The following is a 27,524-nucleotide window of genomic DNA, read 5'->3' on the forward strand; positions in this document are numbered from 1 at the left end:
TGAAGCCTGGACCTAAATTTTAAGTGCTTTTGGGTGACAGTGAGGGGTTAGAAGCACAATTCGACCGCAGGAACAATCCTGAGGTCCTCCCGATCTGTGCAAGCCTAACCTTGACCATGTGGCATTAACCCTTAACGGTGAAAAGAAGGTGTTCACTTCAAACAGTTTTCAATGACTTCTCTCCCCATAGGAATACATTGCCTATTCCCCTTAATTCAACCTGAAGCCTATGTGGGTTATGAATGCCTTATAAACCTGTCTTCGATGACAATCCATCAGGATACTGTGAGGTCTACCTGTGTCGATTCTAAGTTTCCTGGAGCAACCGGAAGTTGTTAAAAACACCCTAAAGGTGTTTTGATATAACCAACCTGCAGATTGTCAAAATCACTGCATTCAACCCTATGTAAATCAGTCAATTCTTAACGTAAAGACTTAAAACTCAGGATTCTATAAAAGCCTTCCCCAATGAGGATATGTGTTTACTTTAAGCTTCCTGTGCCAACCGGAAGTGCCTTAAATTGGGGTCACAGTGGCTGTTTCGAAGGGTTAAAAAAGTCACATCTTTACAAAACTTCATATGTGTGACTAGGTAACCCTCATGAACTGTAAATCAGTCATTTATCCCATCATATTTCCAAGAAAAACTCACACACACACACAGCTAGGATGGAGTGACATACTGTGGGGCTTAGAGACACACAGAGCCCGCAATAGTTACCTTTGTTCGAACTATAAAACAACCGTCAGACCTAGAGCTCTGAAACCATAGAAACCTGTTCTAGAGCTCAAGTCGATAGTGCAGGGTGAGCTATGTGGCTCTAGAAGGTTCTCAGACCGAGAAACAGCCTCGTATATTTGCAATAACTTCAATTCATTTTGACCATCACGAAAATGGTGACATTTAGCAATGTCCCAGAGTCGCAATGCTAGGTGCATTGAAACCGCCTCGGCCCGTAGAGACAGACCCCAACGTTTCTGTCCGATAGCTCATTCAAGGACCCCGTAGCAATGCCCTGAAAAAGTGGATTTTCAGCATCAATTAAGGTCGCTGCTCGGGCTCCAAATGACCTATCGAACCGAAACTTGGGATTCGGGGTCACCTCAGCTAGGCCTACACATAAAGTCAGAGCTGGATCCAGAGCTAGAACGCAACTACATGTTTTACATTTTTATTATGGTTGAATCTGAAGGTGCTGTGAATTATGGGCCTGCTCTGATATATGTGATAGTTGGCTTCTAAACGAGTTGGAAAAAGTGGGTTTGGTGTCAGATGGTATCAGTTTGGTGTCAGAGTGATATCTAATTGACTGATGGACGCTGACTTGCTGGATGACTTTTGTACATTTGCAATATGTTTAAACAGTGATAGACCATCACCAAAATGACATTCTGAAATCAGTAGAGGGCGCCCCTAGTCATTTTTGACATTTTTCCAAAACATAGTTAAACCTGTTTGGGATAGGGGGCAGTATTTTCACGGCCGGATAAAAAACGTACCTGATTTAATCTGGTTACTACTCCTGCCCAGAATATGCATATAATTAGTAGATGTGGATAGAAAACACTAAAGTTTTTAAAACTGTTTGAATGGTGTCTGTGAGTATAACAGAACTCATATGGCAGTCCAAAACCTGAGAACATTCCATACAGGAAGTGCCCTGTCTGACAATTTGTTCTCCTTCTATGGCATCTCTATCGAAAATACAGAGTGAGTAAAATTGACTGAAATTAAAGGTCTTAAGTATTGATGCCTCCCTTTTGCAGAATGTTCTCAATCCTTGTTGTCACAGTGTTCTTGGCTAGCTGCTTGGCAACGCGTGAGTAATAAAAATTAAATTCTGAATTATAGTTATTAAATAATAGCTTTTGTGTTTTCACCAACTTGTCTTTTCAGTTAGACTAAGGAGTTCTTCTTTGAGACAAAAGCTGATGGATTCAATCATTGCAGAATGTACTTTAGTTAATTCATCTGCACTTTATTCATAATGTAAAGATCTTTCAGAAATGTGTTGGTAAAATTAAAATGATGTATATATAAATATATATATAATATATAATATAGTAAATATAGTAAACATATTGGCCATGTTATTTTAGCCATCAAAGATCCGTACTCGTATTCCTCTGCGGTGGTTCAGGGAGGTGGGACCCCATTTGCTTCCTACGGTGAGGGACGCATCACAGCAGTCAGAGTGTGGGAGACCAACAACAACTACTACTACTACTACTACTACTACTACTATAACTACAACAGCAACGCCTACATCAGCGGGTGAGCAGACCCTGACCCATGAACAGACATCACTGACTCAGTCCAACTACACTACCCAATAGACACCACTGACTCAGTCCAACTACATTACCCAACAGACACTACGGCTCAGTCCAATTACACTACCCAACATACACTCTTTCTTTCTTTCGGTATTTATTTATTTATTTGTTGTGTTTATTACATATTCAGTACATGACCAAAGAATAGTGTTATCATATCTAACCCAGAGTACAATGGAAAATGTCATTCCTTGATATTCTCTGACGCTTCCTGCTCTCTCGGTCTGAATGTGCCTTATCAAAACACAACCAACGTGAAAAGCTTCCTCTGTTTTAGGTTCCAGCTGAGATACGGCTCCACCTGGTCTCCTGTGTTCGGTAACGAAGGGGGCTTAAAGCAGGAGATGGAGCTGTTTAATAATGATGATGCCATCGTCGAGGTGTCTGGGAAGTACAACCCAGCAGACTACATCTGCTACCTGGTGTTAACCACCAACATGGGGCGCACTCTGTCAGCCGGCCTGCCCAACCAAGTCTCCTTCAACTTCTACCCAGTCAACGTGGGCAATGAGCTGAGGCTGCTCAGCGGTTGCTTCAATGGTGCCGGGATCACCTCCATCGGAGCCCACTGGGGATTGGTGTACATGGAAGGGGCTGGAAACAGTACTCTGGAAACAGCACTGGAAACAGTAACTCCTATTATTTGAAGAAAATAAAAAAGTATGTCTTGCTCTTTGGGATGGTATCCCAGATACAGATTAAGCCTAGTCCTGGACTAGTTACTTTCAATGGAGATTCTCCATTCAACATGCTTTTTAGTCCAGGAGTAACTTAATCTGGGTCCAGGAAACTGACCCTATATGTTGGACGCATGATTGACATAGACGCTAACAGAACTGTTTTCATATCACTATCTGATGGCTGTTTCATGAGAATTTAAACTGAATGAATTTGAATGTTTTGAGTATTTTGGAAGTATTTTTGAAGTGATTCCTCACATGAAGCAGTACAAAAATACTTCTAAACATTCAAATTCATTCAGTTCAAATTCTCATGAAGCGCCCATCAGATAGGAATATTAAAACAGTCCTGTCAGCGTGGGTCACAGACCACATGCGTTGTTACATATCATTAGAGGTTATCACAATTTATCACAATAAATGAATGAATCATATGGGATTTAAAGGATTAATTATAGATTTTATTAATTGAACAATCAAATATTATGGGGAGATAAAAGCATCTCAGGGTGCTTCACCTTCACTATTTTATACACGCTGTATTAGTTATTTGTTGTTCCTTTTCTGCTACATCTGCTTATGGACATTTTAATAAAAAGCATATCTTTAATCATTATATTTCATTGTATTCCTTTTGATAAGAAAATACATACAGTAGTGGCCAGAAGCTACAATAAACTAATCTGTCATCTTAACAAACCCTACCTCCATGGTGTCAATAAGGAACTAAATTTATAACAGCAAGACCGTTAAAACGCCTATCCAATAGTAATGAAGGAAAAAAATTCGATAGTTACACATCGGGATATTATTTTCCACGATATATCATGTCGTATCGCATCAACAATATCAAACTATTATTGTTGTGCTAGTTGGCTGTCCCTGCACCAAAACTCTTATTTTCCTTCATAGACAGTTCACCATTTTCATTTTAAATAGGAAGCACATTTTTGGGGGCAATTTCCATTACTTTCTCATGCTTTCTAGTCTCTCTGCCACAGACATATAGTGAGCAATATGTTTGGAACATCGCATCACAATAAAATCACAGTATAGAATCGTAATACATGTAGAATCATGAGAATCGTAATACATATCATATCAACACCTTATAATTGTGATAACATCGTATCGTGAGGTCCCTGGCAATTCCCAGCGCTACTATCCAACACAAACATAATGTCTGGAACGTATATCTGCCATACCCATTCATAACATCAAAAATGTTGTCTATGAAGTCTGCTCTCCTTCTAGCCTGGCATTGCATGACAAGCTGCATAGTGTTTTAGTTAAAGCTACAGTCTGAGATTTGGGAAGCTGTTCAATGTTCAGCTGTACACCAAAACAAGTGGTGGGGAGAGACACCACTTTGTTACGAATCACAGAATGTAGCTTTAACTGTGGGGTTAGTCTAGATTAGACAGTTTGATAGATGGGGCTTATACAGTATTTGCATGGTTCAACAGTCAAAGCTGTTTAACTAGTTTTGGTGAGATAAAAAAAACATTTCCTAATTTCATTCTATTGTCTTTGTTTTACAGAATAAGTCTTAGTTCCAGTAAATTCGAGCTAATTTGAGGAACAGCCACCGATTTAAAATGGGGCAAAAATTATATAGATTTTTTCTATTTGCATTTAGTGTAATGTGGATGATACTGCAATGGGATGGCTGCAAATCTTAAAGAAATGATGTGTGATTTTATTAAATATAGTTGTTAAACCATGAACAATGCTACATTATAGCTTAATCAATGAGCCTAAAATGTTAGCTTGACTACTGCTCCCTACTGTATAGTCAGACCAGAATCACTAAATAACCTGAGTAAATGTATCCCCCTGTATTGAACCCGCAAGGCATCACAAAGCAAAACCTGGGCAGCATTTCAAATGATGTACAGTAGGTGTTTTTGAAGTTTTCATTGTATATACACTGAACAATAAAAAAAACACAACATGTAAAGTGTTGGTCCCATGTTTCCCAGACATTTTCCACACACACAAAAAGCTTATTTCTCAAATGTGTTTTGTTTACAACGGTTAGTGAGCATTTCTCTTTTGCCAAGACAGGTGTGGCATATCAAGAAGCTGATTAAACAGCATGATCATTACACAGGTGCACCTTGCACTGGGGACAATAAAAAGCCACTCTAAAATGTGCAGTTTTGTCACACAACACAATGCAACAGATGTCTCAAGTTTTGAGGGAGAGTGCAATTGGCATGCTGACTGCATGAATGTCCATGAGCGCTCTTGCCAGAGAAGTTAATTTCTCTACCATAACCGCCTCCAATGCCATTTTAGAGAATTTGACAGTACTTCCAACCGGCCTCATAACAGCAGACCACATGTAACCACGCCAGCCCAGGACCTCCACATCTGGCTTCTTCACCTGCGGGATCGTCTGAGACCAGCCACCCAGATAGGTGATTAAACTGTGGGTTTGCACAACCGAATAATTTCTGCACAAACTTTCAGAAACCGTCTCAGGGAAGCTCATCTGCGTGCTCGACGTTCTCACCAGGGTCTTGACCTGACTGCACTTTGGCGTCGTAACCGACTTCAGTGGGCAAATGCTCACCTTCGATGGCCACAGGCCCGTCGGAGAAGTGTGATCTTCACGGATTAATCTCAGTTTCAACTATACCAGCCAGATGGAGACAGCGTGTATGACGTTGTGTGGATGAGTGGTGAAAAGAGTGCTGCATGGTGGCAGTGGGGTTATGGTATGGGCAGGCATAAGCGGACAACGAACACAATTCCATTTTTATCAATGGCAATGTGAATGCACAGAGATACCGTGACGAGATCCTGAGGACCATTTTTGTGCCATTCATCCACCGCCTTCACCTCATGTTTCAGCATGATAACGCACAGCCCCATGTCGCAAGGATCTGTACACATTTCCTGGAAGCTGAAAATGTCCTAGTTCTTCCATGGTCTGCATACTCATCAGACATGTCACCCATTGAACATGTTTGGAATGCTCTGGACCGGTGTGTACAACAGCATGTTCCAGTTCCCGCCAATATCCAGCAACTTCACACAGACATTGAAGAGGAGTGGGACAACATTCCACAGGGAACAATCAACAGCCAGATCAACTCTATGCGAAGGAGATGTGTCGCGCAGCATGAGGCAAATGGTGGTCACACCAGATACTGACTGGTTTTCTGATATCCACCCCTACTTTTTTTTAGGTATTTGTGACCAACAGATGCCTATCTGTATTCCCAGTCATGTGAAATCCATAGATTAGGGTGTAATTTATTTATTTAAATTGACTGAATTCCTTATATGAACTGTAACTCTGTAAAAAATTCTAAATTGTTGCATATTGCATTTATATTTTCGTTCAGTGTAGCTGACTCAAGGCTAGCTAAACAATGAACCATAATCCCAACTCATGACGTTACTTCCCTGCATGAATCTGCAGGTAACTAACCAACCAGGTTCAATGTTTGCTAGCCAAGCAAATGGCTTTGAGATTCAAATAATAAGATCATACATGAAATGTAAGCTAGCTAGCCAGCCAGCTAACATTAGCTAGCTAACAGTACACTTTAACTTGAAATTAAACCCCTTTCTTAACCATATACATGGTTGGATGCCGTGGTTGCCGTAAATTTGAAGATGTAATCCGGAGACAGGTGTTTTCTCCATCTCCTTGGCTATCATACTTGAATTCCATTTCACTCAGTTCTCCAGAAAGTGGAGAGCAACACGTATGCAGTTTTACTACGCGATACTTACAAAGAATAAGCTGCATTAGACAGGATTAGCAACACATACTGACCAGCTCAAATAGACAGACGCGTGCTAAATGGCAGACCAATCCAAACTCATCTCTTGGCATGTCAAGCCCACTCATTATCTCAGCCAATCATGGCTAGCAAGAAGGTTGCTGTCTTTTCTGTGGCTAAACCAACTAGGCTTGTAATTTAACATTTTTATTCGTATTTACAGATAGCATGAAAGTTCACATGTTCGAGTAGGCATTTCCGCCAAAAACGCTTTTAGAAAAAAAAATGTCTAATTGAAACGGTACTCCCGTAAAGTATGCCTAGTTTCCTGAAACTGGTCACATAATCATAATCAGAAAGAGAATTGACTGTAATGTTCTTCATAAGCCCTGTTTCTTAGCCTTGTATTGTAGCACCATCTAGTGTGGGACAACATTACTGTCCAATCCACTTTAATATTGGAGTTAAAGCTTAGACCTCCAGCTTCAGAAAAATAGAATAGCCATTTTATTAGCTTCAGTCATTTTCATCCAAATGTAATTTTTAAAAAACTCATGAGTGCATAAGAAGTAAAAACACCACTGAGGTTAAGGCTCTGTCATTCCAACAGATGAAACACACCGTAACTCCAAAATAACAGAAATAAAATAATAGAGAAATGCATTCCAAAGGGAAGGAGTGGTTGTTGCATCCTTCATGTGTTCCATAACGGATATACTTTAGCTGTCCTTTATGATTGGTTATTGTTCCTCATCCCTTGATCTCCACAACTGAATACTTAATATGTACTTCCTGCATAGCAGAGTGTGACCAGGAAGGAAAATAACTGAAAAACAGACAGATGAAAATATTAAAATTCAGTACAATACTGGGTCTGAGTAGAGTAGGCTTAAATGGACCAAATAGATATGATTCTGGATGGTACACAGTGGCATCATACCTCTCTTATCTGACTTGTAGGCATATTTCTAGCATTTTAATATTGTATATTTTAGTATTGATGTAATCATACATACTCAGTCATATTTGTGGTATATATTCACAGTTGGCGTGATTTAAATGTCTGTCTGGGAGGTCTGAGGTGGTTTTCCTACTGTGGATGCGACCCAGCAGGTGTAGTTATGGCGCCCCTTAACAGCATGGCTGATTGAGGCTGCGTCCACTGCTGCTGCCACCACATACATCACTGTAGCACTACTGTTGAAGAACAGGCCCTGTAGAACACCACATACATCACTGTAGCACTACTGTTGAAGAACAGGCCCTGTAGAACACCACATACATCACTGTAGCACTACTGTTGAAGAACAGGCCCTGTAGAACACCACATACATCACTGTAGCACTACTGTTGAAGAACAGGCCCTGTTGAACAACACATACATCACCTTAGCACTACTGTTGAAGAACAGGCCCTGTGCAACACCACATACATCACTGTAGCACTACTGTTGAAGAACAGGCCCTGTACAACACCACATACATCACTTTAGCACTACTGTTGAAGAACAGGCCCTGTAGAATGACAACAGGATTCCTGGCTGGCTGGCTCAGATACTGTAAGGTAGTACACATTATAGAATGGCTTCATTTGATCACATTCATAAATACTTGGTTAATCTATTTGCTCTCTCCCCCAAAACCATCAAGGCAGTTAACTCCATTGGTTTTATGTTACATAAATAGTCCACAATTATTCAATTACTAGATATATAATTAACAACCTCAATCCCTCATGTTTCATATAATGTGCTGTTGTATTATGTGTCGTAGTATGTGTCGTACCACAGTTGTCCAGGGGACCTGAGGGATCCTGTTGTAAGCCATGGTCAGGTAGATGATGAGGAAGATGACCGTCAGGACCCAGTACAAGATGGCCACAAACATGACCCACCCAAAGGCAGACACACGGAAGTACTCTGTCCCTGCTATCAGCATCCATACCAGCAGACCAAACACCTGAGGGGACAGGGAAGCATATAGCCAACATTCCAAATGGCATCCTATTCCCTTTACAGTGCACTACTTTTTAACAGGGGCCATAGGGCTCCAGTAGAAAGTAGTGCACTATACAGGGAATAGGATGCCATTTGGGACACACTATAGTCAGTGATGGCTGTGGTCTGGTGGTGTCTACCTTATCATGAATTGAAATGCATTTGCTGTGCTTATCTTGAAGGCATAGAAAGATATGACAATGAAAGGAAATAATATAGCCTAAATCAAATCAAATCCTATGCACAGGATCCAGTGCAGTATAGAGTGATCTGTTTACCTGCAAACTCTCATCTAAAACAGTACAACAGCTATTCAAAGTATAACATAATTGCCAAGTGATTTTTCATAGTTTGTATTTCTGGAACCCGAAATTAACCCCGCAGCTGACTGACACCCATCTGATCTGACAGCATTTTGAAAGAATGTCGTAACACATTGATCATGATAAATCTATAGATGCAGATTGTTATACTGCGTGCTACTGTAAATAATGGGACGTTTTGTCCTCTGTTGCACTGCAAACCTCCCTTCCTGTTATTAAAAGAAAAGAATGTTTCATTGGTTGCTTCATGTCACAGGAAAAAAGAATGTCTGGCCTAAGTGGAAGAGGAGACTCTTTTGGTCACATTCTCCTCGATGCTGGAAGGAAAAGGGACAATGAAACTGACCTTGTTTTTTAAGCAACTTCCCTTTCCAGAGAAAAATAAAACACTGTACTGAGAACCAATATCTGTCTACACAGAAATAATTCTATATTACAGAAAGTATTATATATTACAGAAAGTAGTCTATATTACAGAAAGTAGTATATATTACAGGGAGTAGTCTATATTTCAGAAAGTAGCCTATTTTTCAGAAAGTAGCCTATATTACAGGAAATAACCTATATTACAGGAAGTAGCCTATATTACAGGAAGTAGGTTGACATTATGGTCATTTTCTCCAGTTATATTTCCTTGAAAAATGTGAAATAATTGAATCTTCAGTTCAGTGCAGTGTTCAATACAATGTCACGTCACCATCTGTGAAAAAACGTAGCCTATGCAAAATGTGTATAAAATGCACATAAAATAAACAGGTCGAACAGAATTCAAATCTGTATAAAAGTAATGGAATTCAGCAAATGACTAACTCTTCCCTTTATCAGAACTAATTGTGCCCCTATGATAAGGGTACAATTAGCCATGTGATACAAGGTATGAACAATATAAAATGTCTGATCATCATAATGTGTTTAATTTGTTTAATCAACAAAGCGGTATTGATTCCCTCCATGAATGGCAGTTATTGTGAGAAAGATGGTAAAAGCCATAGTGATTTCAGTAGAGAGAGTCACTAGTTTTAAGTTCCTCGGCGTCCACATCACCTAGGACGTGTCATAGACCAACACCACCTCCACTGTTGTCAAGAGGGCACAACAGCATGCCGCCCCGGGGTTCTCTCCAAATACTAGCCCTGCATCATCAAGAATGTCCTGACCGGTTGCATCACGGCCTGGTAGGGGAATTGTTCCGTATACGACCGCAAGGCCCTCCAGTGGTGAAGACGGCCCAGTACATCATGGGACCATGCTCCCACCCATCCAGTACATCTACTCGAAACAGTGCCTGAGGAAGTCACGCAGCATCATCCAGGACCCCACACACCCCAGCCACAAGCTGTTCTCTCCCTCCCTTAACATCTGGCAGATGGTCAGAGCATGAGGTCTGATACCAACAGGCTCAGAGACAGTTTCTATCTACAAGCCATCAGACTGCTGAACAATTTAACTGGACTGACCACCTGCTCTGATTCTCCTCACCTTAGCACACATGCACTCACTCATGCACACGCCCATATAGACGTACACACATTTACATTCATGCTACACACTGACATCACAACTCAGAGCATGTGCAGACCAGCTGGCTGGTGTGTTTACGGACATATTCAATCGCTCCCTATCCCAGTCTGCTGTCCCCACATGTTTCAAGATGGCCACCATTGTTCCTGTACCCAAGAATGCAAAGGTAACTGAACTAAATTACTATCGCCCCGTAGCACTCACCTCTGTCATCACGAAATGCCTTGAGAGACTAGTCAAGGATCATGTCACCTCCATCTTACCTGTCACCCTAGACCCACTTCAATTTGCTTACCGCCCCAATAGGTCCAAAGACGATGCAATCGCCATCACACTGCACACTGCCCTATCCCATCTGGACAAGAGGAATACCTATGTAAGAATGCTGTTCATTGACTAAAGCTCAGCATTCAACACCATAGTACCCTCCAAGCTCATCCTTAAGCTCGAGGCCCTGGGTCTGAACCCCGCCCTGTGCAATTGGGTCCTGGACATCGTGACGGGCCACCCCCAGGTGGTGAACGTAGGAAACAACACCTCCACTTCGCTGATCCTCAACACTGGGGCCGCTCAAGGTTGTGTACTCAGCCCCCTCCTGTACTCCCTGTTCACTCATGACTGCGTGGCCAAGCATGCCTCCAACTCAATCATCAAGTTTGCAGACGACACAACAGTAGTAGACTTGATTACCAACAACAACGAGACAGCCTACAGGGAGGAGGTGAGGGCTCTGGGAATGTGGTGCCAGGAAAATAACATCTCACTCAAAGTCAACAAAACAAAGGAGATGATCATGGACTTCAGGAAACAGCAGAGGGAGCACCCCCCTATCCACATCGACGGGACAGCAGTGGAGAAGGTGGAAAGTTTTAAGTTTCTCTGCGTACACATCACTGACAAACTGAAATGGTCCACCCACACAAACAGTGCGGTGAAGAAGGCGCAATAGCGCCTCTTCAACCTCAGCAGGCAGAAAAAAATTGGCTTGTCACCTAAAACCCTTACAAACTTTTACAGATGCACAATTGAGAGCATCCTGTCAGGATGTATCACCGCCTGGTATGGCAACTGCACCGCCCACAACAGCAGGGCTCTCCAGAGGATGGTGCGGTCTGCACAACGCATCACCTGGGGCAAACTACCTGCCTTCAGGACACCTACAGTACCGAATGTCACAGGAAGGCCAAAAAGACCATCAAGGACAACAACCACCCGATCCACTGCCTGTTCATCTCTCTATTATCCAGAATGCGATGTCGGTACAGGTGCATCAAAGCTGGGACCGAGAGACTGAAAAACAGCTATCTCAAGGCCATCAGACTGTTAAATAGCCATCACTAGCACAGAGAGGCTGCTGCCTATGTACACAGACTTGAAATCATTGGGAACTATAATAAATGGAAAACAAGCCACTTTAATAATGTCACTTTAATAATGTTTACATCTTGCATTACTCATCTCATATGTACAGTGCCTTGCAAAAGTTTTCATCCCCTTGGCATTTTTCCTATTTTGTTGCATTACAACCTGTAATTTAAATTGATTTTTATTTGGATTTCATGTAATGAACATACACAAAATAGTCCAAATTGGTGAAGTGAAATGAAAAAAATTCTTTATTAAAAAAAATTATAATAATAATAAATAGGAAAAGTGGTGCATGCATATGTATTCACTCCCTTTACTATGAAGCCCCTAAATTAGATCTGGTGCAACCAATTACAGTTGAAGTCGGAAGTTTACATACACTTAGGTTGGAGTCATTAAAACTCGTTTTTCAACCACTCCACAAATTTCTTGTTAAGAAACTATAGTTTTGGCAAGTCGGTTAGGACATCTACTTTGTGCATGACACAAGTAATTTTTCCCCAAAAATGTACAGACAGATTATTTTACTTATAATTCACTGTATCACAATTCCAGTGGGCCAGAAGTTTACATACACTAAAATGACTGTACCTTTAAACAGCTTGTAAAATTCCAGCAAATTATGTCATGGCTTTTCTGATATGCTAATTGACAGGATTTGAGTCAATTGGAGGTGTACCTGTGGATGTATTTCAAGACCTACCTTCAAACTCAGTGCCTCTTTGATTGACATCATCAGAAAATGAAAAGAAATCAGCCAAGAGTTCAGGAAAAAAATCGGAGACCACAAGTCTGGTTCATACTTGGGAGCAATTTCCAAATGCCTGAAGGTACCATGTTCATCTGTACAAACAATAGTACGCAAGTATAAACACCATGGGACCACGCAGCCGTCATACCGCTCAGGAAGGATATGTGTTCTATCTCCTAGAGATGAACGTACTTTGGTGTGAAAAGTGCAAATCAATCCCAGAACAACAGCAAAGGACCTTGTGAAGATGCTGGAGGAAACAGGTACAAAAGTATCTATATCCACAGTAAAACGAGTCCTATATCGACATAACCTGAAAGGCCGCTCAGCAAGGAAGAAGCTCCAAAACTGCCATAAAAAAGCCAGACTACAGTTTGCAACTGCACATTGGGACAAAGATTGTACATTTTAGAGAAATATCCTCTGGTCTGATGAAACAAAAATAGAACTGTTTGGCCACAATTACCATCGTTATGTTTGGAGGGAAAAGGGGGAGGCTTGCAAGCCAAGGAACACCATCCCAACCACGAAGCACGGGGGTGGCAGCATCATGTTGTGTTGGTGCTTTGCTGCAGGAGGGACTGGTGCACTTCACAAAATAGATGGCATCATGAGGTAAGACAATTATGTGGATATATTGAAGCAACATCTCAAGACATCAGTCAGGAAGTTAAAGCTTGGTCGAATATGGGTCTTCCAAATGGACAATGACCCCAAGCATACTTCCAAAGTTGTGGCAAAATTGCTTAAAAGCCCTGACCTCAATCCTATGGACAATTTGTGGGCAGAACTGAACAAGCATGTGTGAGCAAGGAGGCCTACAAACCTGACTCAGTTACATCAGCTCTGTTAGGAGGAATGGGCCAAAGTTCACCCAACTTATTGTGGGAAGCTTGTGGAAGGCTAACCGAAACGTTTGACCCAAGTTAAAGAATTTAAAGGCAAAGCTACCAAATACTAATTGAGTGTATGTAAACGTCTGACCCACTGGGAATGTGATGAAAGAAATAAAAGCTGAAATAAACCATTCTCTCTGCTATTATTTTGACATTTCACATTCTTAAAATAAAGTGGTGATCCTAACTGACCTAAGACAGGGAATGTTTACTAGGATTAAATGTCAGGAATTGTGAAAAACTGAGTTTAAATGTATTTTGGCTGAGGTGTATGTAAACTTCCGACTTTAACTGTACCTTCAGAAGTCACATAATTAGTTAAATAAGTGTCACATGATCTGTCACATAATCTCAGTATATATACACCTGTTCTGAAAGGCCCCAGAGTCTGCAACACCACTAAGCAAGGAGCACCACCAAGCAAGCAGCACCATGAAGACCAAGGAGCTCTCCAAACAGGTCAGAGACAAAGTTGTGGAGAAGTACAGATCAGGGTTGGGTTATAAAAATATATCCAAAACTTTGAACATCCCACGGAGCACCATTAAATCCATGATTAAAAAATGGAAAGAATATGGCACCACAACAAACCTGCCAAGAGAAGGCCGCCCACCAAAACTCATGGACCAGGCAAGGAGGGCATTAATCAGAGAGGCAACAAAGAGACCAAAGATACCCCTGAAAGAGCTGCAAACCTCCACAGCGGAGATTGGAGTATCTGTCCATAGGCCCACTTTAAGGCATACACTCCACAGAGCTGGGCTTTACGGAAGAGTGGCCAGAAAAAAGCCATTGCTTAAAGAAAAAAATAAGCAAACACATTTGGTGTTCACCAAAAGGCATGTGGAGACTCTCCAAACATATGGAATAAGGTACTCTGGTCAGATGAGACTAAAATGTAGCTTTTTGGCAATCAAGGAAAATGCTATGTCTGATGTAAACCCAACACCTCTCATCACCCTGAGAACCTTATCCCCACTGTGAAGCATTGTGGTGGCAGCATCATGCTGTGGGGATGTTTTTCATCGGCAAGGACTGGGAAACTGGTCAGAATTGATGGAATGATGGATGGTGCTAAATACAGGAAAATTCTTGAGGGAAACCTGTTTCAGTCTTCCAGAGATTTGAGACTGGGACGGAGGTTCACCTTCCAGCAGGACAATGACCCTAAGCATATTGTTAAGCAACACTCGAGTGGTTTATTAAGGGTAAACATTTACATGTCTTGGAATGGCCTAGTCAAAGCCCAGACCTCAATCCAATTGAGAATCTGTGGTATGACTTAAAGATTACTGTACACCAGCAGGACCCATCCAACTTAAATGAGCTGGAGCAGTTTCGCCTTGAAAAATCAGCCGTATGTGATACAGCCTGGATTAAAATCAGGGACTGTAGTAATGCCTCTTGTACTGAGATGCAGTGCCTTAGACCGCGTCGCCACTCGGGAGCCCAATTTGCTACACCCGCAGTAACATCAGCTAAACACATGTATGTGACCAAACAATTTGATTTGATTTTGATTTGCTACCAGACTCTTGTCATACTGCCCAGTTTAAACACTGCCCCCCATCCCAACCTTCTCCAGTACACGTGTAAATATTGGACTATAAAATGTGCTTTCTTGAATTATACTTATGCTACTATAAAATGTTTATTCTGTTCTATTCAGCCATTTAATTTATGTTCGTATTCTTATCTTTATTATGTCTTATTGTTATTGCATTGTCGATAAGGAACCTGCAAGTAAGCATGTCTTTGGACAATGTACCATGCGTATCCCTTAGCCTACAGCTTGAACCTTGAAACTTGACTACTTACTATTTCTGCGAAAACGAGGAGCCCCGAAGCAGTGCGAAAAAAGTGCCTATCACAAGCCAGAGTAGAGGTGGAAAAGTTATCCGTGCTGCTGCTTGTAGACGTTATCACAGTGCGCGTCGCTGCTCCTTCCATCTTCAATATTAATCTACCGAGTTTGGATCCTGCCCCACTGAATTAAGGGGAAAAAATCGTGCTACTCTAATAAAAGGAAGGTAGGAAAGATGGCCATGACGAGTCTTTCCTGAGTAGACGACAAGACTTCCGCGGAACTCTAAATTTGTTGTGAATCAACTCGTTTTTGTTTCTTTTAGATAATAATATCTATGACTGTGAATGTCATTCTGTCGTCGTATGACAAAGCCTACTGTATGTTCAACATAATTTGGTCAGTTAGTCCTACACCATTCCCTAAATGTCACTGAGTTGAGAGTGGTTGCATAAAGAGGAACTTTTTTTGATGATAGGTAAATCAGGCTGCCAGAAAGTATTGCCTTTGGTTGGTAATTTTTTGCATAGTGTGCGTGCTGTATTTCAGAGGACCCAAGCAGCCAAAGACTGAAGAGACCTAGCCAGTAGAATGCTGATTGTAGTTTTGAAACTGCAGTAAAAGTGCAGTAATTGCAGTCGGCTGTGTTATTTTGGACACAATAGTTGCTGCATACTGCAGTTATACTGAAGTTAAACTGCACTCTGACTGCAATCTTTTTCCGTAAGGGCAATGACAGCAGGTGGAGTCTCACTTCTAAAGGAGTGCATAATGCAGGTTAGCTGTGGATTATTAATTTACTAAACTGTAGTTGCACCCTTGCTCAAACAGATACAGTATAGTGTGCCTTTTTGTCAAACATAACAGTGTGTGTTCAGTTAATCACTTTATGGACCTGCTGGGGCATGTCCAATAAGGACCATTGTCCTGGCCTAATGTACCTTTGCTAAATCAGACAGTTGTTGATGTAGTTTTCAATCATTGATTAGTTACGACTCTCTCCAGTTAGAAACTCGACATCATCACCATGTCCTCAGTGTGACAGTAATAAATGTGTTCTGTGGTGGTGTCTAAACTGTACCAGCAGATGGCAGCATATAGACAGACAAAGATCATGGGGAAAGGCAAAGGAAAATGTGAAAACAACTCAAGGCTTAACTACAACTTGTGTATTGTCTTAACAACCAACGTAACAGGCGATGTAATTACATCAAAACAAAATATTATACACGTGTTAATACTGCTAAGAAATGTAGGTATGGACACTTAAGTTCACCCTGTAACAAACTGAAGGGGATTGCACGGCCAGGGACAGGTTGAGAGAGCAGTGGGGAGAGGCATTGTGTGTTAATAAATCTAGGCTCCTATCTGGGAACCCTCCTCATCACGAATAAATAAATTCAACACAGGACTTAATCAATTAATTCATAAGTGACTTGTGTTTAACTCTGCTACATCTTGTGATGTCATTTTAGAATGTTCATAATTATATATTTTTTTGTTTTAAGTCCACTATACACCCACATGGTATGGAGGCCAAAAGATCACTGGGACACTCCATTCATCAAACACACATCCACTTTGTTGTTTGCATTGTTTATTTATGATTATAAACTGGGTGGTTTGAGCCCTGAATGCTTATTGGCAGACAGCCGTGGTATATCAGACCCTATACCACGGTATGACAAAACATTTATTTTTACTGCTCTAATTATGTTGGTTACTAGTTTATAGAGGCAATAAGGCCCCTCGGGGGTTTGTGGTGTATAGCCAATATACCACGGCTAAGGGCTGTGTCCAGGCACCCTGCGATGCGTTGTCCATAATTTTAAATGTATATTTTTTGTACCTTTATTTAACTAGGCAAGTCAGTTAAGAACAAATTCTTATTTACAATGACGGCCTACTGGGGAACAGCCCTTAGCCGTGGTATATTGGCCATATACCAAACCCCCTTGTGCCTTATTACTTAATTATACAACAGGTGGGTCTAATCCTGAATGCTGATTGGTTAAAACCGCATACCACCGGCTAAATCTATGAAGTTGAAATGCCTATTTACTCTGTTCCGTCTGTGTAGACAATCAATGTAAATAAGAATGAGTTTTTAACTGACTTGCCTAGTTAAATAAAGGTTAAGTAAAAAATGTTTAAAAAAAAGTTTGTGTGTCTAGTTCTGACAGTGCAGCAATATCTAACAATTTCACAACATATACCCAATACACACAAATCTAAGTAAGGAATGGAATTAAGAATATATGAATATATGGACGAGCATAGACTAAGATACAGTAGAATAGTATAGAAAGGTTAAATAAAAACATGTTCAATCTGGCTGTCTCATCAGCCCAACCAGGCAATTTATAAACTTGATCTCCACTATAAAAAGCATCTAGACATTATCACACATTTCTTTTAGACTAACATTAATTTTCAACAGCGGAGATTTGTATAAACCTTGTGGTCTGTCTCTCCAACATTTGCAACATTGTTTCAATATTCAAATTCGATCTCCAACTGTCCCACAGTAATGAATGTGTCGGGAGGAGACAGACAGGCAGGCAGCGTTTCTCATCCAGACAAAATCATGAATCAGCTGGCATAATATTTATGGATATATACAAAGAAATGCCAATAGAAAGCAGGTCAAACAAAATGAAGTGCAGCTAGTTTGCAGCCTTTCCAACTTCAGTTTGAAGTGATTGTGTTAGCTGTGCTGTTGGCTAGCTCCTCTGAACAACAGTGTCCTGACATTTCCTATGCCAGGTGAAATCGAAGCTTATTAACGCATTGTTATGGATGTATCCAAATAAATGTCACGAGAAAAACAGCTTAAACTGTTTGACGTGACTGCAAGTTAGCCGTAGTTGGCTAGCTAGCAAGCAAGGCATACAAATGGGACTATATCTATATCTTGTGGAAGGATAAAATAGTATGAATAAATTCATCAAAAGAAAAGGTAAATATGTTAATCATTATTTGAATATGTTGGTAACCTGTTGTATAAAAGTGATAATGCCAGAGAAGCCGGTGTTTGGAGGATATATTACCATGGTTTGCCATCAACACCCATGCCAATATATCCTCCAAACACCGGCTTCTCTGGCATTATCACTTAACTAAATAAAGGTGAAAACGTTAATAATGCATTTTATTATTGGACAGCATTCCGTTGCTATTAGTAGACCTATCTTTTCCAGACAGGTGGGATAGGAACATACATCTATCTGCCTCAGAAACACAGCAACATGAGATTCCCTGATTCATTTGAGGAGCAAACATTTTCTCTTTAAACATTTTTAATGGTGGTTTCTAGACAATTAGCAGGAAGAGTAATGTTATCAGTCAGTGTGGTAGTGAATAAAAATAATGGGCCATCAATTATTTATGTGTCTGCAATCCAATGCTTCATCAAGGCGTATTACCCCCTTTCCCTTAAATTACTGATATTACCCCCTTTCCCTTAAATTACTGATTTTACCCCATTTCCCTTAAATTACTGATATTACCCCCTTTCCCTTAAATTACTTACACATTTGAGGTATATATTTAAGTTAAAACAAGCAGTTACAATATTGCAAGTAATTCACCTTTTAAGAGGTATTATGATTTATAGATGTAGTATAAAGATATGCTTCAGGGATACAGCCTGATAAATTAACTCATAGTACGGAGATTCATTCTGTGAATTCAACAGAGACACATTGATCTCAGTGAGATTATAATAGAATGATAGAAATTACCTGCAGTAAACAGGCTTTGTATTAGTCAATACTTAATCCTGCCTGAGAATAAATTTTAGATTTAACACAATAATTAATAGGTATAACCTCCATTGTCTGGCTGTTGTTATAAGTCTCTATATTTCAGATTAATACTATAAAGCCTTGGTAGAATCACACAGGTCCAGAGGAACATGCAGGTTTTAAAAGCATTTTTAAAGCATTATCCTGATTTCCTATGTGTCCAGCAAGAGACATCTTGATGATGCCAGGATTACGTGCTAAACCTGTATTATAATGGTGCATTGTAGAATAGGTTCTAGTTATAAGATGTAATGTACAAGGCCCAGGATAAATAACAGTGTTTTATGTAATCATACTGAAACTATAGCAATAGCAACGCTATAGTACAGACATTTTCCCTGTTTCCCTAGATCTTCAGTTTTGATCATTATTGGTTATTAATTATTGACAATATAATTGTTTAGCTATTCAGTACATCCATCACTCACTATATAACTATATGTAAAATATGTATTATCCTTCTCCACAATTAAACAGTGAAATGTTTCATGATGCGTGCATTGTTGACATTAGATCTTACTTTACATGTGTTGGTATAAGGCTATACTTGTATGTGAGGCAATGAACTTGCATTTTAGTGACGTGTGATTTGCATCAACAGATGGAAGGGGCGTCACAGAGTACATGTACGTGCTCCTCTTGCACTTCTCAACCATGGAAATTATAATCATGGAACAGCAATGTATTTTAAGGGCAACAATTATGTTTTTGGAGAATGATTGGAAAAGAAAATGAAACTAGCAGAATTAGATTTTTTATCGTGAGAAGGTCTTTTATGGTCTCTGGAGCGGCTGATTTAGAAGAGAGGAGGATGGAGAGAAAGGATGGGTCTGGAATCACTTTTATTTCCTCTTCCTTCCTCCACGTCCGGTTCTCAAACAGAACAAGTAAGCCATTAGGAAGAAGCATTGAAGGACTGAAAAAGCAGTCAACACCAAGGGAATTAATTAACTCAATATCTTTAGACCAAACTGGATGTTCAAAACCATTCTCAGAGACCTGGCAAATCCTCTCACCCCTGTGTAAAATAAAAATATATGCACACATTTTACAATCATTTCAGTCAATTTCAAGTGTATGGAACAGACGATTATAGGATGAAGGACTATAGAAGAATATACAGTTGAAGTGGGAAGTTTACATACACTTAGGTTGGAGTTATTAAAACTCATTTTTCAAAAACTCCACAAATTTCTTGATAACAAACTATAGTTTTGGCAAGTCAGTTAGGACATCTACTTTGTGCATGACACAAGTCATTTTTCCATCAATTGTTTACAGACAGATTATTTCACTTATAATTCACTGTATCACAATTCCAGTGGGTCAGAAGTTTACATACACTAAGTTGACTCTGCCTTTAAACAGCTTGGAAAAATCCAGCAAATTATGTCATGGCTTTAGAAGCTTCTGATAGGCTATTTGACCTCATTTGAGTCAATTGGAGGTGTACTTGTGGATGTATTTCAAGACCTACCTTCAAACTCAGTGCCTCTTTGCTTGACATCATGGGAAAATCAAAAGAAATCAGCCAAACAATTGTAGACCTCCACAAGTCTGGTTCATCATTGGGAGCAATTTCCAAATGCTTGAAGGTACCACATTCATCTGTACAAACACTAGTACGCAAGTATAAACACCATGAGACCACGCAGCCGTCATACCGCTCAGGAAGGAGACGCGTTCTGTTTCCTAGAAATGAACGTACTTTGGTGAGAAAGTGCAAATCAATCCCAGAAGAACAGTGAAGGACCTTGTGATGTTGCTGGAGGAAACAGGTATAAAATTATCTATATCCACAGTAAAACAAGTCCTATATCGACATAACCCGAAAGGCCGCTCAGCAAGGAAGAAGTCACTGCTCCAAAACTGCCATAAAAAAGACAGACTATGGTTTGCAACTGCACATGGGGACAAAGATCATACTTTTTGAAGAAATGTCCTCTGGTCTGATGAAACAAAAATAGAACTGTTTGGCCATAATGACCATCGTTATGTTTGGAGGAAAAAGGGGAAAGCTTGCAAGCTGAAGAACACCATCCCAACCGTGAAGCATAGGGGTGGCAGCATCATGTTGTGGGGGTGCTTTGCTGCAGGAGGGACTGGTGCACTTCACAAAATAGATGGCATCATGAGGTAAGACAATTATGTGGATATATTGAAGCAACATCTCACGACATCAGTCAGGAAGTTAAAGCTTGGTCGAAAATGGGTCTTCCAAATGGACGATGACCCCAAGCATACATCCAAAGTTGTGGCAAAATGGTTTAAGGACAACAAAGTCAAGGTATTGGAGTGGCCATCACAAAGCCCTGACCACAATCTTATAGAATATTTGTGGGCAGAACTGAAAAAGCATGTGCGAGCAAGGATGCCTACAAACCTGACTCAGTTACACCAGCTCTGTCAGGAGAAATGGGCCAAAATTCACCCAACTTATTGTGGGAAGCTTGTGGAAGGCTACTTGAAACGTTTGACCCTAGTTAAACCATTTCAAGGCAATGCTACCAAATACTAATTGAGAGTGTGTAAACTTCTGACCCACTGGGAATGTGATGAAAGAAATAAAAGCTAAAATCAATCATTCTCTCTATTATTCTGACATTTCACATTCTTAAAATGAAGTGGTGATCCTAACTGACCTAAGACAGGACATTTTTTACTAGGATTACATGTCAGGATTGTGAAAAACGGAGTTTAAATGTATTTGGCTAAGGTGTTGTCACGTCCTGACCAGTAAAGGGGTTATTTGTTATTATAGTTTGGTCAGGACGTGGCAGGGGGTATTTGTTTAGAGTGTTCCGGGTTTTTTGGTTATGTTCTATGTTAGTATATTTCTATGTTCTGGTCTAGTCTTTCTAGTTCTATGTTTAGGGTTATTGGTTTGACCTTGAATTGGAGGCAGCTGTTCTTCGTTGCCTCTGATTGAAGGTCCTATATAGAGGGGTGTTTTTTGTAATGGGTTTTGTGGGAAGTTGTTTTTGCACTGCTAGGGTTAGCCTGCAAAACTGTTTAGCTGTCATTCGTTTTCTTGTTTTTGTTACGTGTTCAAATTTATTAAAATAAACGTTAAAATGAGCACTCAACCCGCTGTGCCTTGGTCTACTCCCTTTGACGGCCATTACAGGTATATGTAAACTTCTGACTTCAACTGTAGCTACCTTGACCTGATCTCAAGAAACTCTATTTCAACACAAAAAAAGAAACATAAAAAAAATCTACATGGTTTCATAGTTTTAAAAATTCTGCATCGGAAACAATATAAGGAAACAATATAACATGAATATCTTATACGTGGGTTTGTATTTTTACCTTAATGTGATAATTCAACTTACCTGAATTAGTCAGCTGGCAGCCATATAGCCACCTACACAACCCTGTCCCTCAGTGTTATCATTCACTACTCCAAGAGCAAACAAGTCTATGAAGAGCTTGCCAGCAAATTGTGGGTCTGCAGCAAATTATTATTTGGCCCCAAACACAGGGGGGAAGTGTGTGTGTGTGTGTGTGTGTGTGTGTGTGTGTGTGTGTGTGTGTGTGTGTGTGTGTGTGTGTGTGTGTGTGTGTGTGTGTGTGTGTGTGTGTGTGTGTGTGTGTGCGTGTGTGCGTGCGTGTGTGTGTGTGTGTGTGTACCCAAATAACAGTCTTCCAATTGACGTCAAACAGCGTTTTAAAAAGCAGTCATAAATCATTAGCTTTTATAAACAGATTGCAGTGTTTAATGTAGAGTTTGGTTTACTGGCCCCTAAGATTAGATACATATCATCAATCAATCAAATATATTTATGAATCCCTTTTTACATCAGCAAATGTCACAAGTGCTTATACAGAAACCCAGCCTAAAACCCCAAACAGCAAGCAATGCAGATGTAGAAGGCATCGAAGATAAATGTCCTCAAGCTACTCCATACCTTGGTGTGAGAGAAAGATAGAGAAGAGTCCCGTTGAAGCTCTGCTTTATGGACTCCTTGTACTCTAGCCTTATGGATTGTTTGTGGAGACTTTTACTGAGCGGTATGATTGTGTTAGACCCAGTTATAAACTGGGTGGTTCGAGCCCTGAATGCTGATTGGCTGACAGCCGTGGTATATATGACCGTATACCACAGGTATGACAAAAAAAGTATTTTTACTGCTCTAATTACTTTGGTAAACAGTTCATAATAGCAATAAGGCACCTCGGGGTGCCACACCTCCTCAGGCCTTATTGCTTAATTATAATATGTCTTCATCTGTCTCTTTTCAGTCCTGGGGGGCTCATTTTGTCTCAAACAGAAAATGTGGAACTAGTGAAGCTGCTTGTGCAGTTGGTTTGTTAGTTCCTGGTGTGCTGTTTCTGTTTCTATCAACCCACCACGTCATACAGCTACGCTAACCACACCCCTCATTAGACTGTTTTAGCCTTACAATTATGGCTGTTTGTGTACAGTAACATATTAGAATGTGTCTGTTGTGTATGGATGTGTACAGTACCATATTAGAATGTGTCTGTTGTGTATGGATGTGTATAGTACCATATTAGAATTTGTCTGTTGTGTATAGATGTGTACAGTACCATATTAGAATGTGTCTGTTGTGTATGGATGTGTACAGTAACATATTAGAATGTGTCTGTTGTGTATGGATGTGTACAGTAGCATATTAGACTGTGTCTATTGTGTATGGATGTGTACAGTACCATATTAGAATGTGTCTGTTGTGTATGGATGTGTACAGTACCATATTCGAATGTGTCTGTTGTGTATGGATGTGTACAGTAACATATTAGAATGAGTGTCTGTTCTGTATGGATGTGTACAGTAGCATATTAGAATGTGTCTGTTGTGTATGGATGTGTACAGAACCATATTAGAATGTGTCTGTTGTGTATGGATGTGTACAGTAACATATTAGACTGTGTCTGTTGTGTATGGATGTGTACAGTACCATATTAGAATGTGTCTGTTGTGTATGGATGTGTACAGTACCATATTCGAATGTGTCTGTTGTGTATGGATGTGTACAGTAACATATTAGAATGAGTGTCTGTTCTGTATGGATGTGTACAGTACCATATTAGAATGTGTCTGTTGTGTATGGATGTGTACAGTACCATATTAGAATGTGTCTGTTGTGTATGGATGTGTACAGTACCATATTAGAATGTGTCTGTTGTGTATGGATGTGTACAGTAACATATTAGAATGAGTTTCTGTTGTGTATGGATGTGTACAGTAACATATTAGAATGTGTCTGTTGTGTATGGATGTGTACAGTACCATATTAGAATGTGTCTGTTGTGTATAGATGTGTACAGTACCATAATAGAATGTGTCTGTTGTGTATGGATGTGTACAGTACCATATTAGAATGTGTCTGTTGTGTATGGATGTGTACAGTACCATATTAGAATGTGTCTGTTGTGTATGGATGTGTACAGTACCATATTAGAATGTGTCTGTTGTGTATGGATGTGTACAGTACCATATTAGAATGTGTCTGTTGTGTATGGATGTGTACAGTACCATATTAGAATGTGTCTGTTGTGTATGGATGTGTACAGTACCATATAAGAATGTGTCTGTTGTGTATGGATGTGTACAGTACCATATTAGAATGTGTCTGTTGTGTATGAATGTGTAGTGACACCGCCTGCATCACCTCTCGCCCCCTTCTCCTCTCGTTGCCCAAACCTGCTGTGCATTCAGAATCCATATCTGTTCCCCTAAATGCCGCCCCGCTGCCACGGAACAAAGCACAGATCCTCCGCCTGCGACGACGGTCACTTGTCTGCCAGCCCAGATGCTGTGCTGTAATTGGCCGTTGGGGCGTCCTGCTGTGGAGAAGACATTATTACGAGCAGAGCTCCCCTAACTCACCCCAACCCAGCCTCCACAACCCCCCTATACACACACACACACATACGCACACACACTCCAGTGCATGCATGTGCACACGTACACAGGCACATATGCCCACGCACACATACACACACAAACACACATATGCCATACTCCACCCCTACCAGCCACAAACCACGAACCCTCCACAACCTCCAACCACCCTACACACACACACACACACACACACACACACACACACACACACACACACACACACACACACACACACACACACACACACACACACACAAACACAAACACACAGAAACACCCCAGCCAAACTCCACCCCTCCCACCACTAACCTAACCCACTGACATCACTTCTAAAAAAACAGATCTGGATTGTCCATCGAATGGACCCAGTTTTATATCACAACACTATAATAATAACAATATAGAAACCGGTGTTTATACGTCGCTGCTCATTTTGGCCGTTGGAATTGAAGAGTTGAATCAACCTTTTCCTTTGGTGAGGGACTGAGCTCTAAACATAGGAGAATATCTCATCAGCATTCTTGAAATAGCGTCTGAGTGAAAAAATAGATCTGTAGTCTTACTGCGGCGCAGGGCCCCCTACTGTGCTAGCTGTCAAAGCCTATATTTCCTCCTCTAGCACTCTAACACAAGCCATCTTTCCTCTCCTTACTTTTCATTCATGAATGATTGGCGTATTGGACTCAGGCTCTGCCTCTGGTCTCACATTGGTAGATGATCATTTTGATTTTGATAGATTTTTTACCAAAATAATTACTACAGTTATTAAGATATGTATTGTTTTAGTTTTTAGATTGGGAATTAATTTAGTTTCTGTTACAATGTTGGAATAATCTATTTTTACAGATTTTGTTGACCTTGAGATATTCAATTTCAACAATTTATTGAAACATAAATCTAGCACCTTTATCTTAAAAATAGATTGTGGGAACAACGTTGTCCAAACTTTAAATAAAAAACATTGTTCTAGAATCTGAACCCCCCAGATTGGAATCTATTTTGGCTATATTATTAATTGCTTGGCCAGAGATTTGATAATTTACAGGATATGTTCTCTCCATGTTATGGAGGAAAAATCATTTGCATTTTTTCTCTGAGTGTGAAGTATCAAAGCCAGGCCCCTGCTGAGCTGAGAATGGAGTGAGCTGGCATAGGCATGAATTTTTCAGCAGCCCGCTCCCTCTCTCTCTCTATTTCCTTTCTCTTCCCCTCTCTCTCTCTCTTTTCCTGTCGGTTCAGTCGATACGCTGCTCAGACGAGGAGCTCAGGCTGAATAAGAACTAGACCGAGTGCATCCCATGAATTCCAGGAGCTGCCGGAGAAATGGCCCCTGAATTTAAATCATAAAAACAACAACAACAAATATATTTCAGTATATAGCCTTTTTATTCACACCTCCTTCTGTTTGATGGTACAGTCCATGTTCCGTGTTAGACAATGAATATAGGCAGACTGGATCCAAATATAGCCAATGTGGGCTGTCCATGAAGAGTTCATTATAAGCTCAGGGTTGAACCATCATATCATTGTTTTCTAATAATTGCAAGACATAAAAAAACAAACAAAAAAATACATCTTGAACACCACTAAAAATGACATTTTAATAAATAAAACTGAAATTGAAGCAATTCCCTTTTTGACTCTTTTAACACCTAACACAGGCCTTGTATTACTAAGAATAAGTGATCAATTAAAAAAGGTTGTGAATGTGTGGTTTTACGATACATATCCTCTCTGGATAATGGTAACGTAGTAGCTAGTTCTGCTTGCTTGGTATACAGACACAGCAATTCAAGTAAAAAGAATAAGAAAACAGTTTGTATGTGTCAGCAGCAGGCCACAGTGAAAATGTGGTCACGTGTTTAGCAGGGCGAGGTCATCTCTACCTCATACTGTAGGCCAGGGATCATCAACTCCATTCATTTGTAGACTGCAAATTGACTGCAAGAAGCCCAAACAGATATAATATTTGTATAAAACATAATCATTTAAAATCTTGCTTACATTTGTATACGATCACGTATCTCTCTATTATGCGTGGGAGTACTTGGGAACAGATTTACAAAATGAAAATTGCTTGGAGCTGATTTCCTGGTGTTTTTACAGCCTTTTATGTCCAATAATGAAAATTACATATATATATATATATATGGGGGTTTTTTTAGACTTGGGGGGGGGCAAATAAAACCAAATTTGGCCCTTGGGCTGCCAGTTGGGGAACCCTGCTGTAGGCCTTCTGTCAGCAGGACTGATGGCTACAAATGACCACCTGAGACTGACAGACTCACAGAAAACTCACCGTCTCTTGCTAGTCAGGCGTCCATTTTATGGAAAGGTGTCAGAAGGAGAGAATAGAATATACCACTATAGCTTACACAGCAAATACATTTACCTTGTACGTACATTGGAATTGTATTTTGTGTTGAT

The 27,524-nt window shown here is 40.3% G+C and overlaps 2 protein-coding genes across 3 annotated transcripts in view; one reads left to right on the top strand and one right to left on the bottom strand.

The window, feature by feature from the left end:
* Nucleotides 1–2,997, top strand: part of LOC115176918 (zymogen granule membrane protein 16-like) — a 38,708-nt gene extending 35,711 nt beyond the window's left edge. The window contains exons 4-5 of the mRNA XM_029737314.1: nt 2,101–2,275; nt 2,615–2,997. Of these exons, the coding sequence (XP_029593174.1) occupies nt 2,101–2,275; nt 2,615–2,984 (545 nt within the window). The 3' untranslated portion in view covers nt 2,985–2,997. The remainder of the gene's footprint in view (nt 1–2,100; nt 2,276–2,614) is intronic.
* A 3,951-nt stretch (nt 2,998–6,948) lies between these two features.
* LOC115176919 (CKLF-like MARVEL transmembrane domain-containing protein 8) lies at nt 6,949–15,973 on the bottom strand. 2 transcript variants are annotated; one of them, XM_029737317.1, is made up of 4 exons: nt 15,431–15,973; nt 8,542–8,715; nt 7,774–7,971; nt 6,949–7,583 (listed from the first exon to the last, which is right to left on the bottom strand). In XM_029737317.1, exons 1-3 carry the CDS (start codon nt 15,560–15,562, stop codon nt 7,813–7,815), a joined length of 465 nt encoding a protein of 154 aa, XP_029593177.1. In that variant the 5' UTR covers nt 15,563–15,973; the 3' UTR covers nt 6,949–7,583; nt 7,774–7,812. The 2 variants fall into 2 exon arrangements, with proteins under 2 accessions (XP_029593177.1, XP_029593176.1); XM_029737316.1 differs by having other exon boundaries at nt 6,949–7,971.
* Nucleotides 15,974–27,524: the final 11,551 nt, after the last annotated feature.

This window comes from Salmo trutta, chromosome 37 (genome assembly GCF_901001165.1).
Source record: "Salmo trutta chromosome 37, fSalTru1.1, whole genome shotgun sequence".
NCBI classification, from domain to species: domain Eukaryota; kingdom Metazoa; phylum Chordata; class Actinopteri; order Salmoniformes; family Salmonidae; genus Salmo; species Salmo trutta.